This window comes from Esox lucius, chromosome 25, assembly GCF_011004845.1.
Source record: "Esox lucius isolate fEsoLuc1 chromosome 25, fEsoLuc1.pri, whole genome shotgun sequence".
Lineage (NCBI taxonomy): Eukaryota > Metazoa > Chordata > Actinopteri > Esociformes > Esocidae > Esox > Esox lucius.
The window spans coordinates 635,217-655,086 of NC_047593.1; the positions used below are offsets into that span (position 1 = coordinate 635,217).

The window sequence follows — 19,870 nt, forward strand, 5'->3', positions numbered from 1 at the left end:
TATCGGTTACACATAGTGACATAGGCTTGTGCTTGTACTTACGTTAATGACAGATACCTAACGTTACAAGTTAGACTAACAGCTACTGTTTTAACAATGTACTGTCACATACGAGCATACATCTTTACGATTATATTTGACTAATGACAATTAGTAATTTTTGCAATACATAATTACTTCGCAAAATATCTCTTTCTGTTAATTAAGCATAAACATAATTAACAGAAAAAAAACTTACTGTGTACTACTCCTCGTCACTTGCCATTGGAAGCTCGTAGAAGCAGCCTACGTTTCTCCCCAATCCTGCAGCTTGTGATTGCAGTACCAGTTTTGGCCACAATCCTACATAAGGTTCCTTTAACTGATAAAATGAAATGACGTGATGTCAAGGCAAAGACGTGATAACTAACGAGAACAGGGTTTCTACCGGACCGGAAGTATCAATCAGTGGAATTGGGTGTCAAATGTAAACACCTGAACTAAATAGTTTAGCTTTATCCGTATCACAATTTTATTTAATGTTAACAATATAGTTCTCAATTGATGAATGGTGATGTGTAACCAGTGACAGAGTTAATAGGCGTAACCTTTTGGAGGCATACCGGTTGTGTTGTCATTATTCAATCTTTGGCTGCCACAGTAGACATCTACCGTTTCGAGTGCGTAGTAGGCAGCTTACATAGTAAGTACAAGTAATTTTATTAGAAATTATGTTTTGAATTGTGTTGCTAGTATAAAAGCTGGCAAATGACACATTTGAACTTTTTAAGAATGTATAAACGTTAAGCTTTTATGTATTATATCTGTAGTTTAGGGGTAAGTGGAGTTCAACACAGCCTTGTTTGGAAAACACCTTTTTGGTCCTTCAGACCTTGGTATGTAGTCTTTTAACATTTAGTAATCATCAGCTTTGAATACCTGTATACGCTTGGTCTTCTGTTAACCCACATTGTTTTTATTTCAGACCAAGTAACAAACATCGGTGTCAGCTATGCTGCGGTTGTGATTTTCCGCAAGGTTGTGAACCGATGCTTCTTGTGTAAGTGCAAACATTCACAGACATTTTCAGCAGTGTTCTAAAATGTTATTTACTTTATGACAGTATGCATACAGCTGAAATCTTCTTACTCTATATATCAACCAACAGTGTGGAGCGGGTGATGTTGATGACTACAACACCATAATGCAGGGGTGTCCAAATTATTCCACGGAAGGGCCGTGTGTCTGCAGGTTTTCACTCTCCTTGTACTTGATTGACTAATTAGTTGACTAATTGGTTAGTTTCTACCCTCACCTGGTTGGTTAGGTGTGAACTGGGAACCAATTTATAGGAAAAAACTAAAACCTGCAGACACACAGCCCTCAGTGGAATGGTTTGGACACCCCTGCCGTAATGGCTTCAGTTACGGAACCCACCACCTTGTGGCTGTACAGCGTCAGAGTTTCATAGTTACTCCATTACACAATGCTTGAAAACTAAAGGTAATAGATTTTTTCAGTCAACTCATCAAAACTGTGATGTATGTAAATTAATGTTTGAGTTAGAATATTATATTAACCTGTAAGTGGATTGTTATTTACATGATTAACTAGAGAAATTATGAAAGATAGTGACCAGACCATCTCAAAACATCCAAACAACGATACCTCCATAGATAATACTCACAATACAGCAAAAAGACCCCGCATGTCAGCACCAGGGTCACCCTGTGGAAAATGTTCGCAATTTATACAAATTAAAACTTCTCTGGTATAACAGTTGATTATTTCAGGTTCAATTATGTGGATCCACGAGAACAATCACTTTCACAAAACAGAGTATAAATTCAGAGACCAACAGAGTAGTGTCATAACAATTGTTCTGATGACATATTATGGCTTCCAGCTCTTTATACTCCCCCTTATCAGCCCCCAAAATATTATCTCTAATGCTATGAGATACATACAAAACAAGTCGTCATACTAATAGGCAAACAAGATAGAACCCTACAATGCCATGGCAACCATAGTTCTAGGTCATAGTTAACAGACCTCCTGTTCTAAGCTACCCCTAGTGTCTGTCCTACACAAACAGAAGAACACAGAGGAGACACAGGCAACTTTACCTTGGAGCCAACTGAACAGGGTCGTAGATAAGGTTGAGGCCTGGTGTCTTGGTTGTGGCCCTAATCACTTCTATGAACAAGGCATGGTGACCTAGATCCTCTTCTATATGTGGCAACCATGAACAGTCTAAAGCAATCTAAGGCCTAATCTAAAAAAGTCCATCTATTATAGTTAATAAGAATCTTTAACAACCCCATCAAGAGGTACAAAACTGTGAATCTGTAGATTACACATGAGCAAGTTAAAACATTGTTGCACAGCGACAGACATTAATCCAAAGATGCTTTGTTTGGGGTTTGTTAACCATGATTAGTAGCCCACATTTTCTGGACGATCTAGTTGACATACCTACATACTCTCTGACACATACTCATTACAACAACCCGGTTGATTTTGAAAGGTTCAGATCTATAAAACAGACCGGTTATGGTGATGTTAGAGTGATACAACGGAATCAATTTGACAATGTGGAATTACGACAGTCTGTACATTTCCAAAATATTGGTGAAGTTGATGATTTTGGCACATGCTATGCTCGCATTATGGAAGGCTTGGATACTTTGATTGTTAGAGCTTCAGACTTTACTAGGACCCACCGATCATCTACAGATAGAGTTGTTTGGTGAATCACTGATCTCCTCAGTACATGCGACCATGAGAGCTGGTGAATATAATGAACACACTATTGGAAGGTTACTAGAAACTTTTATGCAAAGTAATGCAGAGCTTTTGGTTGATGAATCACTAGAGCTACTGGTGCAAATTGCCAACGACCGTGAAGGTGGTGTGGTGCAACATGAGGCTCAAACGCTGAATCAGATTATTGAAAAAAAAAGCATTTATATGTGGTGTTGAATAATGATTCTTCATGCTTTTCAATTTGTTTGATGGGTATGTTGAACCCACGGTACACGAATGATGAGGTTGATGCTGGTTTAGCATTAGATGATTGTGTGACATTCATAGATATTGCCCGGTTTTAAACAAATGACAGGATGTAACATTATTGTCTTTCACAGAGTTTCAAAACAGTGAGGACCAACATCCTAGAACTGTCTTTATGTACTTACACGACAAACATATCTATGACGAAACCTGAAAGGTTTTTTGGGGGTGCCATATGTCTGTGAGTGGTGTTATACAGGTTTTAACATCCGTGGTGATCACGGTTGTAAACACAGCTGTAGTGTATGTCTTCGTACAGATTGTCATACCCAGCCTCGGAACACAAAACAGATATGTGGATATGTTATTCTGACTTTTGTTAAGGCCATCATAAAGGCTTAAAGTTCCACAAATGTGCAGGTTGTTGGGTTAGCAGGTGTGACCAGAAGGTATACTGTGTTCATTGTGGTCATCAATACACTGTTAGTATTACCAACTATAAACCGCACAAGAGACAGTTGCCAATCCTGTGAACGGTATTCACACTGACAATTGTGTGTGTGCAATAGGCTTTGATAACGAGATGGGGTGTTTAGCCGGAGATGGTTGTGTCACTGCTTTTTTCCAAAAAGTTTAGGCAACCAAAATATTCTGAATACAACTTTATAGCACACAACTTGAAAGGCTTTGATGGTTAAATCTTGATGGAACACCTTGTTACCAACGGAATTGGTGCAACACTTATTGCTAATGGTAGCAAGCTCATGATTTTTACAGACAGCACATTCAATCTGAGATACATTGATAGTCATTGTTTCCCACAGATGATGCTGGTGGCTTTGCCAAGTGCTATGGGTTTTTTAGGATTTGAAAAAAGGCTACTTTCCTTACAAGTTTAACATCAAGGAGAATGAGAACTAAGTTTGCCCACATCCAGAACCACAATACTATGGTGTGAATACCATGATGGCTAAAGAAAATAATATTTTACGATTGCTTTGGCTTGCATGAAAGTCTTTTGCAACAGATTCCTCACCAAGGATACAATCACATTAGTCCCCTCAGACAACTATCACTGTTGTCAGAAGACATTCTCAAACAGTTCAATCCAATGGCTTGAATATCTGGCCTCTGATAATATATTGATACAGCATGCCCTGAACTGGGGTGAAATGAAAATTGGGGCATACTATGTTCATGGATATGCTGAATGCGATGTTGTGTGCATAGCCTATGCATTTCTAGACTGTTTCTGGTATGGTCACCCAAAGTGTCATTGTTCAACAAGCATGAACCCTTTGACAAAGATTCAGTACCGGTTGAGGCACCAACAATGGCTGGCAAAGCTTGAAGCTTTGAAATAAAAACACAACGTACATCCAAGCTTTCTTGAAGACCTTTGATGCCCCAGAGCACCTTGACCCCTGGGATGCTCTTTTCGGTATTCGTACCAACTCAATTCATTTTAAGTTTACGGCTCAAGAAGGGGAGACTATTCAGTATAACAATGTCTGTAGTCTTTACCCATTCTGCAACGAGACAAATACTTATCCGATTGGGCATCCAAACATAATCTTTCGAGATTTTAAACCACAAGACACGTACCGTGGTATTGTTAGGGCAAACGTGTGTCCGCCAAAAGGCCTTTACCACCCAGTTTTACCGCACAGAGTGAGTGCTAATCTGTTCTTTCCCTTGTGTAGATTATGTGCAGAGGCTGAAAACCAGGTAACTGATTGTTCACATACTGATTCAGAAAGAGATTCAACTGGTACCTGGGTTTTTATTGAACTGGTTTAGGCTGTTGAGAAACTTTATCGCATTGTGAAAATATTTGAAGTCTGGGATTTCACCAGGACATCAGATAATCTTTTTGCAGATTACATGAGAGCATTCCTGAAGCACAAGCTGGAAGCTAGTGGGTTCCCACCAACAGTCATTGACGATGATACTAAAGATCAGTATATTTGTGAATATCATGAAAAGGAGGGTGTGCAGCTTGACAAGGAAAACATTGTTGTAAACAGTGCTCGGTGATCTTTGGCCAAATTGGCAATGAAAAGTCTTTGGGGTAAGATGGGTGAGCGGACTAACCTTATGAACACAATGTTAATTACAGATCCGGAGGAGTTTAGCCACTACCTTTTTCCAGTGAAATAGAAGTTGGTCATTTCTCTTTCATCTCAGACACATTTGCAATGGTGCAGTGGCATTACACAAAACAGACACCAAACCACGTAACAGCAATATTTTTATTGCTGCTTTCACAACAGCTTATGCTAGACTCAAGTTGTATTCAGTCTTGGAGAAGTTGGATAGAGGTGTGCTCTACACAGGCCCTGATTCAGTGATCTTTGTCTCACGCCACAGGGATTGGGTGACTTGACCGATGAGTTACCAGATGGTAACAGCATTACACAATTTGTTAGTGGTGGGCCAAAGACGTACGGTTACAAAACTGTTAAAGGTCTGACCTGTCTCAAAGCAAAAGACATTAGACTCAACAGCTACAACTCGGGTATTGTAAATTTGAAGACGCTAACAAGACATGTTGATAACTATGTACGAGGTTATGGTGGTGGTGATGATCATGTCCTTGCTAATGCAGACACAATTGCTAGAATGATAAAAGAGCATTCACATTGAAAAACAGAGTAGTGTCAAAGCGCTTTAGAGTTGTATACAACAAGTGTGTACTGCTCCCAGATTACAGCACAAGGTACCTTACAGGTACTAAATGACATTCTAGGATGGATAGCGGGTTTGAACCACGACTACAACACCCATTCAGCTGCATCATTAACGGGCCCAGTAACTTGGGTAAAACTTCTGGTATCTCAGGGTTGAAAATGTATCCACCGATCCGCCCGTCGTCCAACTTCCACTGCTGTGCCAACATATCCTGGTGTAGTTGATGAATTTGGGTTAAACTCTGCATCGGTTTCTTCTGGGCTTGCATGTTGATCGGGTCTTTGCCAGCCATTTGTAATCTCTTGCTGACTCGCTGAGCAGCGGTTAAGCTGGTAGCTTTCAATGGTGTTTCACCCAAAATGTTGATCGCTGCACAATCCGCCATGATTTGTAATGTGTACGCAAGTTTACTCAGACAAGACTGAATGACCATCACCGGGGTCTGCGTGGTTTAACTGCACAGACCACCCCAACCACCTATCGCTTCATAAAATATGAAAGGTTAACACCCACTGGTTGTAAGACATCTGTTGTAGCACTTATCGGAACATAAAATGCCAGCGGGTTTAGCATTGCTGAACCCTGGCGCCTATTTGTTAAACATCAAACATCTTGCTGCTGATATATTAATTGCCTGGGAATTTAACATTCCAGAACCCTAAGACCCATTTGTAAAACATCAAGCATCTCACTACCATTATAACACCTGTCTGAGGTGCTTATCAATCGTTGTAAAACAAATTACAAAGTAACCGGACATGCATACGTCCCTCTGGAAGTTACGCACTAACACATGTCATGCAGGTGTGGAATCTGAGCATTAGGAATTACAATGTGAATGTACACTCACCTAAAGGATTATTAGATGAGGATGGACATGGTCAGAAACAATGCTCAGGTAGGCCGTGGCATTTAAACGATGCCCAATTGCCACTAAGGGGCCTAAAGTGTGCCAAGAAAACATCCCCCACACCATTACACCACCACCACCAGCCTGCACAGTGGTAACAAGGCATGATGGATCCATGTTCTCATTCTGTTTACGCCAAATTCTGACTCTACCACCTGAATGTCTCAACAGAAATCGAGACTCATCAGACAAGGGCAACATTCTTCCAGTCTTCAACTGTCCAATTTTGGTGAGCTTGTGCAAATTGTAGCCTCTTTTTCCTTTTTGTAGTGGAGATGAGTGGTACCCGGTGGGGTCTTCTGCTGTTGTAGCCCATCTGCCTCAAGGTTGTGCGTGTTGTGGCTTCACAAATGCTTTGCTGCATACCTCGGTTGTAACGAGTTGTTATTTCAGTCAAAGTTGCTCTTCTATCAGCTTGAATCAGTCGGCCCATTCTCCTCTGACCTCTAGCATCAACAAGGTATTTTCGCACACAGGACTGCCGCATACTGGATGTTTTTCCCTTTTCACACCATTCTTTGTAAACCTTAGAAATGGTTGTGCGTGAAAATCCCAGTAACTGAGCAGATTGTGAAATACTCAGACCGGCCCGTCTGGCACCAACAACCATGCCACGCTCAAAATTGCTTAAATCACCTTTCTTTCCCATTCTGACATTCAGTTTGGAGTTCAGGAGATTGTTTTGACCAGGACCACACCCCTAAATGCATTGAAGCAACTGCCATGTGATTGGTTGATTAGATAATTGCATTCATGAGAAATTGAACAGGTGTTCCTAATAATCCTTTAGGTGAGTGTATATCCGTGGGGGAAATCCATTTTGAGGATTTTCTGGTTTTATCAATAATCATCGGCCAGGATTTTTAGTCAGGTAAACTGATTGCCAGTTTCAGCGCTTGACTTAAAAAATAAGTAAAAAATAAGTGCAGGAACTGCCAAATCGCACATTAGACTACGTTTATCAAAATGTGTTAATAAGGATTGTTAAAGTAGCCTATCCCAGACAGCTCTATTGCCTTAAAATGGAACTGGAACTCTGTTTGCCTAAAATTAGAAGTACCGGTACGCCATTCCAGTTCAAGTCAAGCGCTGTTTCGAGATGAGTAGAATTGCACGTTTATCTATTTAAATAGGAAACAGACACTACTCTTGTCTGACAGTAGGTGGTGGTAATTCAACCTACGTTGAAATCTGCTGTAAGAAACCTAAAAGACCGACGGAAGTGAGGTAAACTAAAACAGAATAAATTAGTAGCGTCATGCCGGCAACATTAGAGATCCCGTAGCAACAATAAGACTTCCGGTTTTGGGATAAAAGTCTGCGGTAAAACACAATATTAACAATATTAAATTGATTTGCCGTTTTGCTTAGACTATATTGTAAAAATATAGATAATAAAAGGAATATATACATATAAAAAAGAAATGTATAGAAAAATGCTGTTTAAATGGTACTTCATAAAGGATGAATAATATACTAAGTTGGAGCACATTTAGAAATGGAAATGGAGTTAAACTATTGTTGTAAACATTTCATATCTGATGATGATGAATCCTTGATGATGTAATTCTTGTTAATTTGCTGGTGTTCATTAGTTGTATATCGGCTTGTTGTGCTAAATCCAGCAACACTATACTTTCCACCTCCTACCCCATTGCAACACACTATAACATACTATACACGAGATACATATTGCATCATACAATTGGCCACAATGTAACTCAATGGATATGAAATACATATTGCCCTTTACAGAAAAAAACTATTCTATATGCCGCAGTGAATGTATTGTAGTAAATGTTCAGGGGACTGTATAGAGGGATTATATACTAATAATTAAGGGGGACTATGTATTTGAAGTTGTTGCTGGCATTTTAATCCACCCTTGCCATTGGCCACAATGTTACACAATGGGTATAAAATACTGCACATATTGCGTCACAGAGCAAAAACTATTCTATACTTCGCAGTGAATGTATTGTAGGAAATGTTCAGGAGACTGTATAGAGTCTCCTGAACATCACATAATTGCAGACTAATCTTCTTGTAACAATGTAATCATTCAATAATGTGCACATGTACTATGGCTCTCAGAATGTTTGGTGTATTTCAGGTGCTGATATCCTGACCAGTGGTATGGCCGGACTAAAATGCCACCAACAATATATAGTGCCCCTTTTTTGGCGTGCAATCACTCAATCCACTCTCCTGACATTTTTTTACAATACATTCACTGCGGCGTATAGAATAGTTTTTGCTCTGTGATGCAGAACTGTTTTTTCTGCTTGGGTCACTATGTATTTCATATCCATTGAGTTATATTGTGGCCAATGGGATGGTGGAGTAAAATGCCAGCAACAATTGCAAATACACAGTGCCCCTTGATTTTTTTTGCATATAATTACTCTATCCACTCTCCTGAGCACATTCACTGCAGCGTATAGAATAGTTTGGTAACACTTAATTTGAAGTGGTGTGCATAAGAGTGATGTGACATTGTCATGATACTGTCATAGTCATGACATGACACATGTAAGAATCATTATGAACGTTTATGAATGTCATTAGGTGTCATTCGGTTGATTGTCATTTTTTATGCAAGGTTGACATTGTTTGGGATGTCTTTGTTATGACAACTTGACATTAACCACAACAACATTAGATTAGAGTCAACTTTGTTATTGAACAAGTACAGTACAATGACATTTAAGGAGTAGGGTAGCATGTGCAACTGAAATTCAGGGATAGCAGCAATGAGGTTCCCGACATAGTACCTGTAACAACTGAAAACTTCAGACTTTACAAGGCAGTGTCAGAGTCCAGTTGTACAAAGGGTGGATATGGTTAGTGATGGGTCACAGAATTCAGCAGTGTTACAGCAGATGGAAAGAAAGTGTTCTTGAGCCTGCTGGTGTGGGAATGAAGAGACCTATACCACCTGGCTGATGGAAGGAGGGCAAACAGTTAGTGGCATGGATGTGAAGGGTCCCTGATGATGCCACACACCCCCAGATAGCAATGAGTCGGCCCTCTAGAGACAGTAGAAGCGTCAGAATGTCTAAATCACAAACACGTTTGCCGGCTCAGCGGCAGCCGCTTTTTAAAAGCGGCATTCGCCTTCCTACCACCTGTGTTCTGCGGCCGGCCCGTGGGCCAACCGCCGTTCCACTGCCGTGATACAGAAGGCGGACCTTCCGCGGCAAATGCTATTTTCTTTTAATATTTATAGCATGCAGTTCATTGAGAATAATGATTGATCAAACCAGACTAATTTCCATTTGGTGTTTTAATTCCACATTTCAAAGTACAGTAACTGTCATTCAAACAAGATGTGTCAGATCACTGAAATAAATAACAGGCAGAAAATAATATACATATAAATACACACTACAGAACATGCAGGTTTCCAATTACATTTTGGTTAAAAAAAAAGCAGCCATACAAGCAAATTATAAACACAATAATTGTTAATAATATAAAGAGGTCAGCTCTGGGATGAAAATGATTACCAGTAAACATAAAAAGTAATGAGGATATTTGGTACCAAAGAATGTGCAGGATACCAAATAAATCGAGGTATAACATCACATTTTCAAGCCATTTCTAACAATAGGAAAAGTGGTAATAATTTAGAGTAAAGCTCTAGAGTAGAATAGACCATTATAATTGCAATGCTGACCTGAAGCACAAGATTTACACCATGCTGCAATAAGATCTGTGTCTCTTGTATCTGTGATAGACAACTTGACATATATATTTATATAAAAATACGGAGGTAAAAACAGTAGTAGAACAGACCATTATAACTGCAATGCTGACCTGTGGCACAAGGATTTACAAGCTATATTTAACAATAGAATAACACTTAAGCACTGTGACAGAATGAAAAATGCTAAAAACAGAGTAAGTAGAATATTTGGTACCAGGTAATGTGCAATATCACGTTTTAGAGGTATGAAATAAGATTTACAAACTATAATAGAATCGTTAAGACGGAATGAAATAAGCCAATACTAAAGATACAAAATAAAACAGGGTGCATTTGGTGAGTGTAGTCTGGCACTTCTGGCTTCTTGATGTTACTGACTGCAGGATAAAGAAAGTTCAGTGATGCTGGGGTGCCAGTAGTCAGCCTAGGTTTAAGGGGTCGGCTGTGGGTCCCTCTCAGCTGTGCGGCGCCTTTTTCTGCCTTCACGGTCAGATGCTCCTTTCAGGTAACGCACCTACAGGGATTCCCAGAATAAAAGAAGTAGTCAGTCCTGGTCCCTCAAATACTAAACTATGACATATATATCTAGGTCTACTACATGTAAAGGTATTAAACTAACAACCACAGGTGTTGTTTGCAAGTTGTACCTGATTGCCCAGTGAGAGCAAACGTCTTCAACATTGTCCCTACTTGCTTCACCTGCTCTTGAAGTGAGCCGCTGTCATCCGAAGCTACAAAATGAAAGGCATATGGTAATTCTGAACCTACATTACACACAAAAAAGTCAAATTTAAGAGAGTGCACGTTCTCACCTGCTTGTGCATTGCATTCCCTCAGGGCTTGGTTCTCCTCCCTCAGAGCTTGGTTTTCATTCTGGAGTCTCTGGAAATCTACATAATATATATTTTTTTAAAACAACTACTAAAGGCAATATTTTCAATACTGTTAAAACACTGGACAATAAGACATAGGCCTAGAATATACCTTCATAGCTGAAAACTTTGTGCTGTACATGAGATGCCAGGGGCGTCCAAGGGCCAATAACAAAGCGATGACTTTCTCCTATTGATAATCATTGACGTAAAAATATGTTTGAAGTAATTGCATACATTTAATGAATTGCACTTAAATGTAAAACTTAGTTTAGCGCAACGTATTACATACCTCCAGCCTTTTCACCCATATGCTGCCAGGGTAAATTTGCTGCTGGTGGTGTAAAGCTTAGTACTTGACGAGCTGGGGGAACAAACATAACCGCTTTAATTTCACTGCAGAGATTGCATATTGAGTAATGAAACAATAATTGAACTGTTCAAAGCTAATGATGTACAACACACCTCAACACCTTTTATCCAGAAAGTCAAGTGCCCTAATGAAAAACATCTTATGGATAAAAGGATTCCTAATCTTAAATAGAAGCAATAGTTTCCAAGACAAAAAACGTCACAAATAACATCACTTTACTTGTACTCAAACTCTTGGCTCTGTGAAGTGGAGTCTGGATTACTGGGGAGAAACCTGGTTCTGAGAAAGAGGGAACAGAAATTTGAAAATCTAACAAAGTGTACAGTTTAGTTACAGGATCACAAATTAAGCATCACAGCAATACATTTTACATACCAACTCTGAAGTCTACAGATGGCTCAACATTTTCCTGGTTTTCTGGAATCAATGCAACTTCTGTAGTATGTAGTGATTCAAGTGAATGTCCTGTGTGTCCCTCTCAACTCTTTTCAATATTATTTTCCTTTTGGCCCAGTAACTAGACATTGTGACTAACAATGCATTTACCTTTAAAGCCAAAACGATTGACCAACAGTAGGTCTCTTGGGTGAAGATAACCGGTTATGCTCTGGCCAAGGTATCTGCAAGAAAACGTCCCAGATAGCAATGAGTCGGCGGACCGGAGGCGGTCCTCCAAAGACAGTAGAAGCGTCAGAATGTCTAAATCGCAAACACGTTTGCCAGCTTTCCGCCGGCGGCAGACGCTTTTTAAAAGCGTCTGCCGCCGTTCTGCGGCCGGCCCGTGGTCCAACCGCCTTTCCACCGCCGTTATACAAAAGGTTTTCGAGCGATCTGCCGCTTTTATATATATATATATATATATATATATATTTAATATTTATAGCATGCAGTTTATCGAGAATAATGATTGATCAAACCAGACTAATTTCCATTTGGTGTTTTAATTCCACATTTCAAAGTACATTAACTGTCATTCAAACAAGATGTGTCAGATCACTGAAATAAATAATAGGCATAAATACACACAGAACATGCAGGTTTCCAATAAAATGTTGGTTAAAAAAAAAAAAAAGAACAGCCATACAAGCAAATTATAACACAAACACAATCATTGTTAATAATATAGAGGTCAGCTCTGGGATGAAAATAATTACCAGTAAACATAACAAGTAATGAGGATATTTGGTACCAAAGAATGTGCAGGATACCAAATAAAACGAGGTAGAACATCACATTTTCAATCCATTGAGTAAAGCTCTAGAGTAGAATATTCCATTATAATGGCATTGCTGACCTGGAGCACAATATTTACACCATGCTGCATTAAGATGTGTCTCTTGTATCTGTGATAAACAAAACTTGATATACATATATAAAAATACAGAGGTAAAAACAGTAGTAGAACAGACCATTATAACTGCAATGCTGACCTGTGGCACAAGGATTTACAAGCTATATTTAACAATAGAATAACAGTTAAGCACTGTGATGGAATGAAAAATGCTGATGTTAAAAACAGAGTAAGTAGAATATTTGGTACCAGGTAATGTGCAATATCAAGTATCAGAGGTACGAAATAGTATTTCCAAGCTATTATTAATTGAATAACAGTTAAGCACACTGATGAAATGAAAGTAGAATGTTGGTACTAGTTAATGTGCAATATCAAGTAACAGGTATGAAATAGGATTTACAAACTATAATAGAATCGTTAAGATGGAATGAAATAAGCCAATACTAAAGTTAAAATACAAAAAAAAAAAACAGGGTGGATTTGGTGAGTGTAGTCTGGCACTTCTGGCTTCTTGATGTTACTGACTGCAGGATAAAGAAAGTGTTCCAGTTCAGGGATGCTGGGGTGTCAGTAGTCAGCCTAGGTTTAAGGGGTTGGCTGTGGGTCCTTCTCAGCTGGGCGGCTTTTTCCTCCTTCAGTCTGATGCTCCTTTCAGGTAACGTGTAACGTTAACCTGGACCGCCTCATCAGTGGCATCCTGGGTTGCCGGGTTCTTCCGGAGGGCCCCTGTAGAAAATACAGATCTGTCATTACATTTGAATGGCATAAGGGCATCTACTTAAAAAAATTACTTTGAACAATGGTCTTCAGGAACAGGTCTCTAAAACAGGTTTTATCCCCTATGCCAGTCCAGGTTGTATTAACGGCAAGGTTATTAGAGAAAATACTCTGAAGCATTCTCCACACTGTTGTCTTCAGGTCCCTCCCACATCTGATAGCCAAAAACCGAAGCTGAAAATCCAAAAATGTGTTAAATTACATTTCTCGCAAGCTTCTCATACATAAATATAAAATGTGACAGGCTGTGGATTTAGACTGTAGAATATACAGTGTACAAACTTAATTTGACTTTTTAGATTACCCTACGGCCTTATAAACGAAAGCAACACACTTACAAATTGTTCCTGGAGCTCTTTATCCTCCCTCAAAATGCTGTCAAGAAACACCAAATCTTCCTGGGTGTCTAGGGGGAGTAACATCCCCTGGCAGGGATAGCTCTCCAACAGACACATTGGCACTGAAATGTTGCAGCATAGTGTCCATTTTGTTTTCCATGCTACGCACAACATCGCCAAACTCTCCAAGACGTCGCAGCACTAGGGTCTGATCTGCACCTACAGGGGTTCCCAGAATAAAAGAATAAAGTAGTCAGTCCTGGTCCCTCAATTACTAAACAATGACATTTATACCTAGGTCTAATACACGTACATGTGGACCCAGTGGGAATTAAATCAACAACCACAGGTGTTGTTTGCAAGTTGTACCTGATTGCCCAGTGCGAGCAAACATCTTCAGCATTGTCCCAAATAGCTTCACCTGCTCTTGAAGTGAGCCGCTGTCACCCGAAGCTACAAAATGAAAGGCATATGGTCATTCTGAACCTACATTACACACAAAAAAGTAAAATTAAAGAAAGAGTGCATGTTCTCACCTGCTCGTGCATGGCTCCCCTCCCTCAGGGCATGGCTCCCCTCCCGCAGGGCTTGGTTCTCCTCCCGCAGGGCTTGGTTCTCCTCCCGCAGGGCTTGGTTCTCCTCCCGCAGGGCTTGGTTCTCCTCCCGCAGGGCTTGGTTCTCCTCCCGCAGGGCTTGGTTCTCCTCCCGCAGGGCTTGGTTCTCCTCCCGCAGGGCTTGGTTCTCCTCCCGCAGGGCTTGGTTCTCGTTCTGGAAAACTAAAGGCACTATTTTCAAAACTGTTAAAAAACTGGACATTAGGACATAGGCCTAGAATATACCTTCATTGCTGAAAACTTCATGCTGTACATGCGACGCCAGGGGAGTCCAAGGGCCAATAACGGAGCGATTACTTTCTCCTATTGATAATCATTGACGTAAAAATATGTTTGAAGTTATTGCATACATGTAATGAATTGGACTTAAATGTAACAGTTTAGCGCAACGTACTACATACCTCCAGCCTTTTCACCCATTTGCTGCCAGGGTACATTTTCTGCTGGGGGTGTAAAGTTTAGTACTTGATGAACTGGGGGAAAAAACATAACAGCTTTAATTTCACTGCAGAGATTGCATATTCAGTAATGAAACAATAATTGAACTGTGCAAAGCTAATGATATGTACAACACACCTCCACACCTTTTATCCAGAAAGTCAAGTGCCCTAAAGAAAAACAGATTATGGATAAAAGGATTCCTAATCTTAAATAGAAGCAATAGTTTCCAAGACAAAAAATATCACAAATAACATCACTTACTTGTACTCAAACTCTTGGCTCTGAAGTGGAGTCTGGATTACTGGGGAGAAACCTGGTTCTGAGAAAGAGGGAACAGAAATTTGAAAATCTAACAAAGTGTACAGTTTAGTTACAGGATCACAAATTAAGCATCACAGCAATACATTTTACATACCAACTCTGAAGTCTACAGATGGCTCAACATTTTCCTGGTTTTCTGGAATCAATGCAACTTCTGTAGAATGTAGTGATTCAAGTGAATGTCCTGTTTGTCCCTCTCAACTCTTTTCATTATTATTTTCCTTTTGGCCCAGTAACTAAACATTGTGACTAACAATGTATTTACCTTTAAAACCAAAACGATTGACCAACAGTAGGTCTCTTGGGTGAAGATAATCGGTTATGCTCTGGCCAAGGTATCTGCAACAAAACCGGATTGTTAACGTTAGGAATATACAGTAGCTATGCTGTGGGGGGGAAACGTTATCAGCCAAATGTGGAACAGTGAAATTGTTAAAAATAAAATGTATTCATTGGGTGTTGTGATTCAAGTGAACACAGAATGTTCCTCAAACATAAAACGTACAGCAGTTCAGAGAATTAGAAATCACAATCGCCTTAAATCCAGTACAGTAGCAACACAGCACAAAACATGCTAGCCACAGTGTGTACTGTAACAAAGGCAAAACAGCATGTGCTAGCTAACACTTACTCTAGCTACTGGACTAGCAGCATACTTGTTCAGGCAAACAAAATAATTTAAACAACATATATACATCGTTATTTTTGTAAGAAAGACTAAGTTTAAATTTTTGTGTTTTCTAGATGTAAAGCTTTTGCTACCTATTATAGCTCGTTAAAATTCTACATGTACTAGCAACATTGCGTAAACAAGGTTACTTTAGCTAGTTAGGCAAGAACAAAGATGATTACACATTTTAAATATATAAACTAAAAACAATGTAAACATAATATTGCGTTACACAAAAAGGAAACATGTACTTACTTAAACGATGGTAGTCGATGACTTTGCTAGCTAGCAAGCTGCAACTCGCGATTGAGCGACGAACTGATGCGAATGTGTGTCTAAAACCAACATGGCCGGTCGATTTTGAGAGTATAGCCTTGTATTTAAAAGCGTCTTGCCGCCGGACGACCGCGGTCCATTAGACCGAGGCAACCATAGAGGCAACCGCCAGAGAAAATGAAGCAGTCGGACCGCCGTCATCTCGCAAGAAATGGGAGTGACGTATTCGGCGGCAAACGTTTCATCCCCGCCAGCAGGACGCACCTATAGCCGACAGCTTAGGGCCGGCGGCAAAAAGAAGCCGTGCGGATATTTTTTGCTATCTTGGCCCTGTGCAGACACTGCTTGTGCTGGAGGTCTACGATGGCCGGGAGCTGGGTACCAGTGATGTGCTGGGCTGTTTCCACCACCCGTTGCAGGGCTTTCCAGTCAACTACGGAGCAAACGCCAAACCATGCTGTGGCACAGTTAGTCAGAAACATTACCTGTCATAAACATGTCATAGCAAGCCTGATTATCTATTTATATATATATCCTGATATATCTATCTCTATTTATGAAGTTGGTTAGATAGTGATAATTTAATTCTTTTCATGTTAAAAACAAATAGAACATGGCTGAGCAAGTTTGCAAAGTGCTACCCGAACTAACACTTGACTGGAGCTAGCATACAGCTAACCAACCGAAGCCAGCTAACAACAAGGTATAGCTAATAGCTAACCCTTACAGTGCAACGACTGCAAAGTTCCTAAACAATACAGTTACAAATTAAATAATAATAATCCTAGGGATATTGTCAGGAGTGTTGTTTTCGTAAAAGTACCATACAGTAACAAATTCGTTTTGTCCAAAAGAACGCACCACCGTCATGGCATTTTACATAGACATGGGTCTCTGGCATAGTTATATTATTACCACGCTTTTCCAATCCTCTACATACACATTAACAGGCAAGTTATCAAACTGTATCGAAAGGTCCTGTGTACTTTTGTACTTTACCGACCAGGAAAACAGGATGAGAAAGACATGGCTTTTCCTTGAAGAGGAGAACGCGCAGGTGTTTGGCATGGGCAAAGTAAAATGCCAGCAATAATTGCAAATACACAGTTCCCTTTGATTCTTTTGCATATAATCACTCTATAGAGTCTCCTGAACATTTCCTACAATACATTCACTGCAGCGTATATAATAGTTGTTTCTGTATAGGGCAATATGTACTGTATATTATAGTGTTTTGCATTGGGGCTTAAAGAGGGTGTTGAAATTTTTTTGTAGCTAGATGTAGCACACCATTCCCCATGATTAGACAGGTTTGTCTTACTCTACACACCCTCCTGAACATAGCTTTCTCTTTGGAATATTCAATAGTTTATGAGCTACTAGGCAATATGTATTCCGTATTCAGTCATTGGCATTGTCAGAATTGTGCCCTTGGAACGTGTTTTAATACCAACTTTTTATAGAAATTACTCTTCAATATGATCAAATATGAATTGCTGTTAATATTTTGAGAGGTACATTTTCTTAAACAATAAACTCAATTTGTCAGTTTTGTTGGTGTCTTTTAATTTAAATTTTCGTGGCCCGGAAGTGTTTCTTTAATGTTGCTCACAAGACGCTGATGAATAAATGTTATGACACTCCTCTCTTGATCTAGCCCAGTATCTTTCACCTTCATGAACGGCAACAGAAAGGCTGCCAGAAGACAAACGTGATGAGTTCCTCAAGAAGAAGTGAAAGCGATTGGCAGGGTTTGGTCAATGAAGTAAGTCTACTCTGGTTAATGTTTTTATTTGTCCCGCACTGTAAACCGTTTGTTCCGTATGGCATGCGCATCATGATCTTTACATAGTTCTTTAGTCTTTAGCACATTAGAGCTCATTAGACAGGCGACAATTCACTCAATGAAATAAATAGGCGGTACGTCGTTTTTCAACCACTTACCAGATGCTTATGTTTTTAAACTTTTTATTTTACGTCTAATTGAAATATAAAAATCTCTATTGTAAGTTGACGCATGTTATTGAAGAGGAAGCATTTTGTTCCAGAATACAAGCTAACAGCAAATCTGTATTACCTTATTATTGTGTCAAATTGTTAGTGATATTTAAACTTCCCATAACATCATTTTGATATTACCTCTTTTTGCAAACAACTGTTTTTAATGGTGCAGAGCTGATTTTTCTCCAGTAAAACACCTAATGGAAACAATTACATTAAATCTTAAGATTAAAGGAATTTCTGCTGCAGCTGCCTCTCTCCCTGGTTAGTCCTTTCCCAGGCTATTTAATACTAGCCCCTACTGGATAAATTTCTCAGCATGGTGTTGTCTCTTTGCTTAAGTGTGCATTTTTAAAATGCTATGCATGTTTTATATTTTCATTCATTTTGAGATGACTCTAATCTTTGCTCTAACCCTTTAAACCCTATGAGATGTTTCCGCAAGGTGGGAGAATGTAGAGACAAGATTGGCCTGATTGTGATGGCGGTGGCTACAACAGTATGCTGTTGTCCACTGCCGTCACACTGGAAAACTGCTGGTCTCAATGGACTATTTAAAGATTGGTTCCCCAGTTCAAAATTATTTTCGGGTTGTCCAACTATTCTTCATTAATACAAAATCAATCAATCAATCAAATTTATTTATAAAGCCCTTTTTACAACAGCAATTACAAAGTGCTTTACAGAGACACCTGGCCTTAAACCCCAAGGAGCAAACAACAGTTGTGTTGAATTTCAGTGGCTAGGAAAAACTCCCTAAGAAGGTCGAATTTTAGGAAGAAACCTAGAGAGGACCCAGGCTCAGAGGGGTGACCAGTCCTCTTCTGGCTGTGCTGGGTGAGATATTAAGAGTCCAATTGGAATAATAAATACATTTCTCTGGGCTAAATCCAGAGTCTATTTGATTTTAGACTAGGTCAGAAGTATGACCAGGTGGACAAGGACAGGGACCGCAACGGGCCCCCCAAACCAGGTAATCCGCAGGTGTGGACCAGGACCTCATCTCCTCCTAAACTTTGAAACTGGAGAACAAAACAAAAAGAGAACCATTCCCTCTTATCCAGGCCGTTCACATTAGACAAATGCACAGCACATTGTTTTGGGAGGTATAGATAATATTTACATTTCACTCCATATTGATCATATGTCACACATTGATCATATGTCACACAGAGTTAGCTTTGTTGGCCATTGGCTGGCTAGTTGCCTATTTGTTAATACAGGACTGTTTTTATATTATGACAAACTGTATGTTGGTATGTACTCAGTTTCTGGTGTGTAAGCGCAAGTTGGAGAGCAAGAAAGAGGCCATCCTGATCTTGTCTAAGGAGCTGGACACCTGTCAGCAGGAGAGGGACCAGTACCAGCTGATGGCCAACCAGCTCAGAGAATGCCACCAGGGACTCAAGAAAAAGCACAGGGAACTCATAGTGAGTCTGCACCCTACCTCTTTTATGTACCCCAGGTGCCCCTCAACTAGGGGTATGTAACCCTGTTCTTGGAGAGCCCCAGGGTATGCAGGGTTTGCATGGTTTTTGATTTAACCAACCTCAAGGACCAGGTGTATTAATTTTAGTCAATCAGGGAACTGA

The 19,870-nt window shown here is 39.8% G+C and overlaps 1 protein-coding gene and 1 long non-coding RNA gene across 7 annotated transcripts in view; one reads left to right on the forward strand and one right to left on the reverse strand.

Annotated features, from left to right (window-relative positions):
- The first annotated feature begins 473 nt into the window (after positions 1–473).
- ccdc149b (coiled-coil domain containing 149b) overlaps positions 474–19,870 on the forward strand; it is an 87,199-nt gene continuing 67,802 nt past the window's right edge. Inside the window, exons 1-5 of one of the 5 annotated variants that reach the window (XM_020044562.2) lie at positions 474–682; positions 810–875; positions 965–1,039; positions 17,935–18,042; positions 19,547–19,708. In XM_020044562.2, coding sequence (XP_019900121.2) covers positions 17,992–18,042; positions 19,547–19,708 — 213 coding nt within the window. In that variant the 5' untranslated portion in view covers positions 474–682; positions 810–875; positions 965–1,039; positions 17,935–17,991. Of the gene's footprint in view, positions 683–809; positions 876–964; positions 1,040–17,934; positions 18,043–19,216; positions 19,252–19,546; positions 19,709–19,870 lie in introns of those variants that run through there. The other 4 variants (XM_013132105.4, XM_020044563.2, XM_029118134.2 and 1 more) reach the window with 4 other exon arrangements.
- Positions 13,464–14,532, reverse strand: LOC114830661. Of its 2 annotated transcripts, XR_004575463.1 has the most exons (5): positions 14,492–14,532; positions 14,325–14,408; positions 13,956–14,174; positions 13,728–13,791; positions 13,464–13,566 (listed from the first exon to the last, which is right to left on the reverse strand). It is a non-coding gene; the product is annotated as an uncharacterized LOC114830661 (long non-coding RNA). The 2 variants fall into 2 exon arrangements; XR_003778088.2 differs by lacking the exon at positions 13,728–13,791.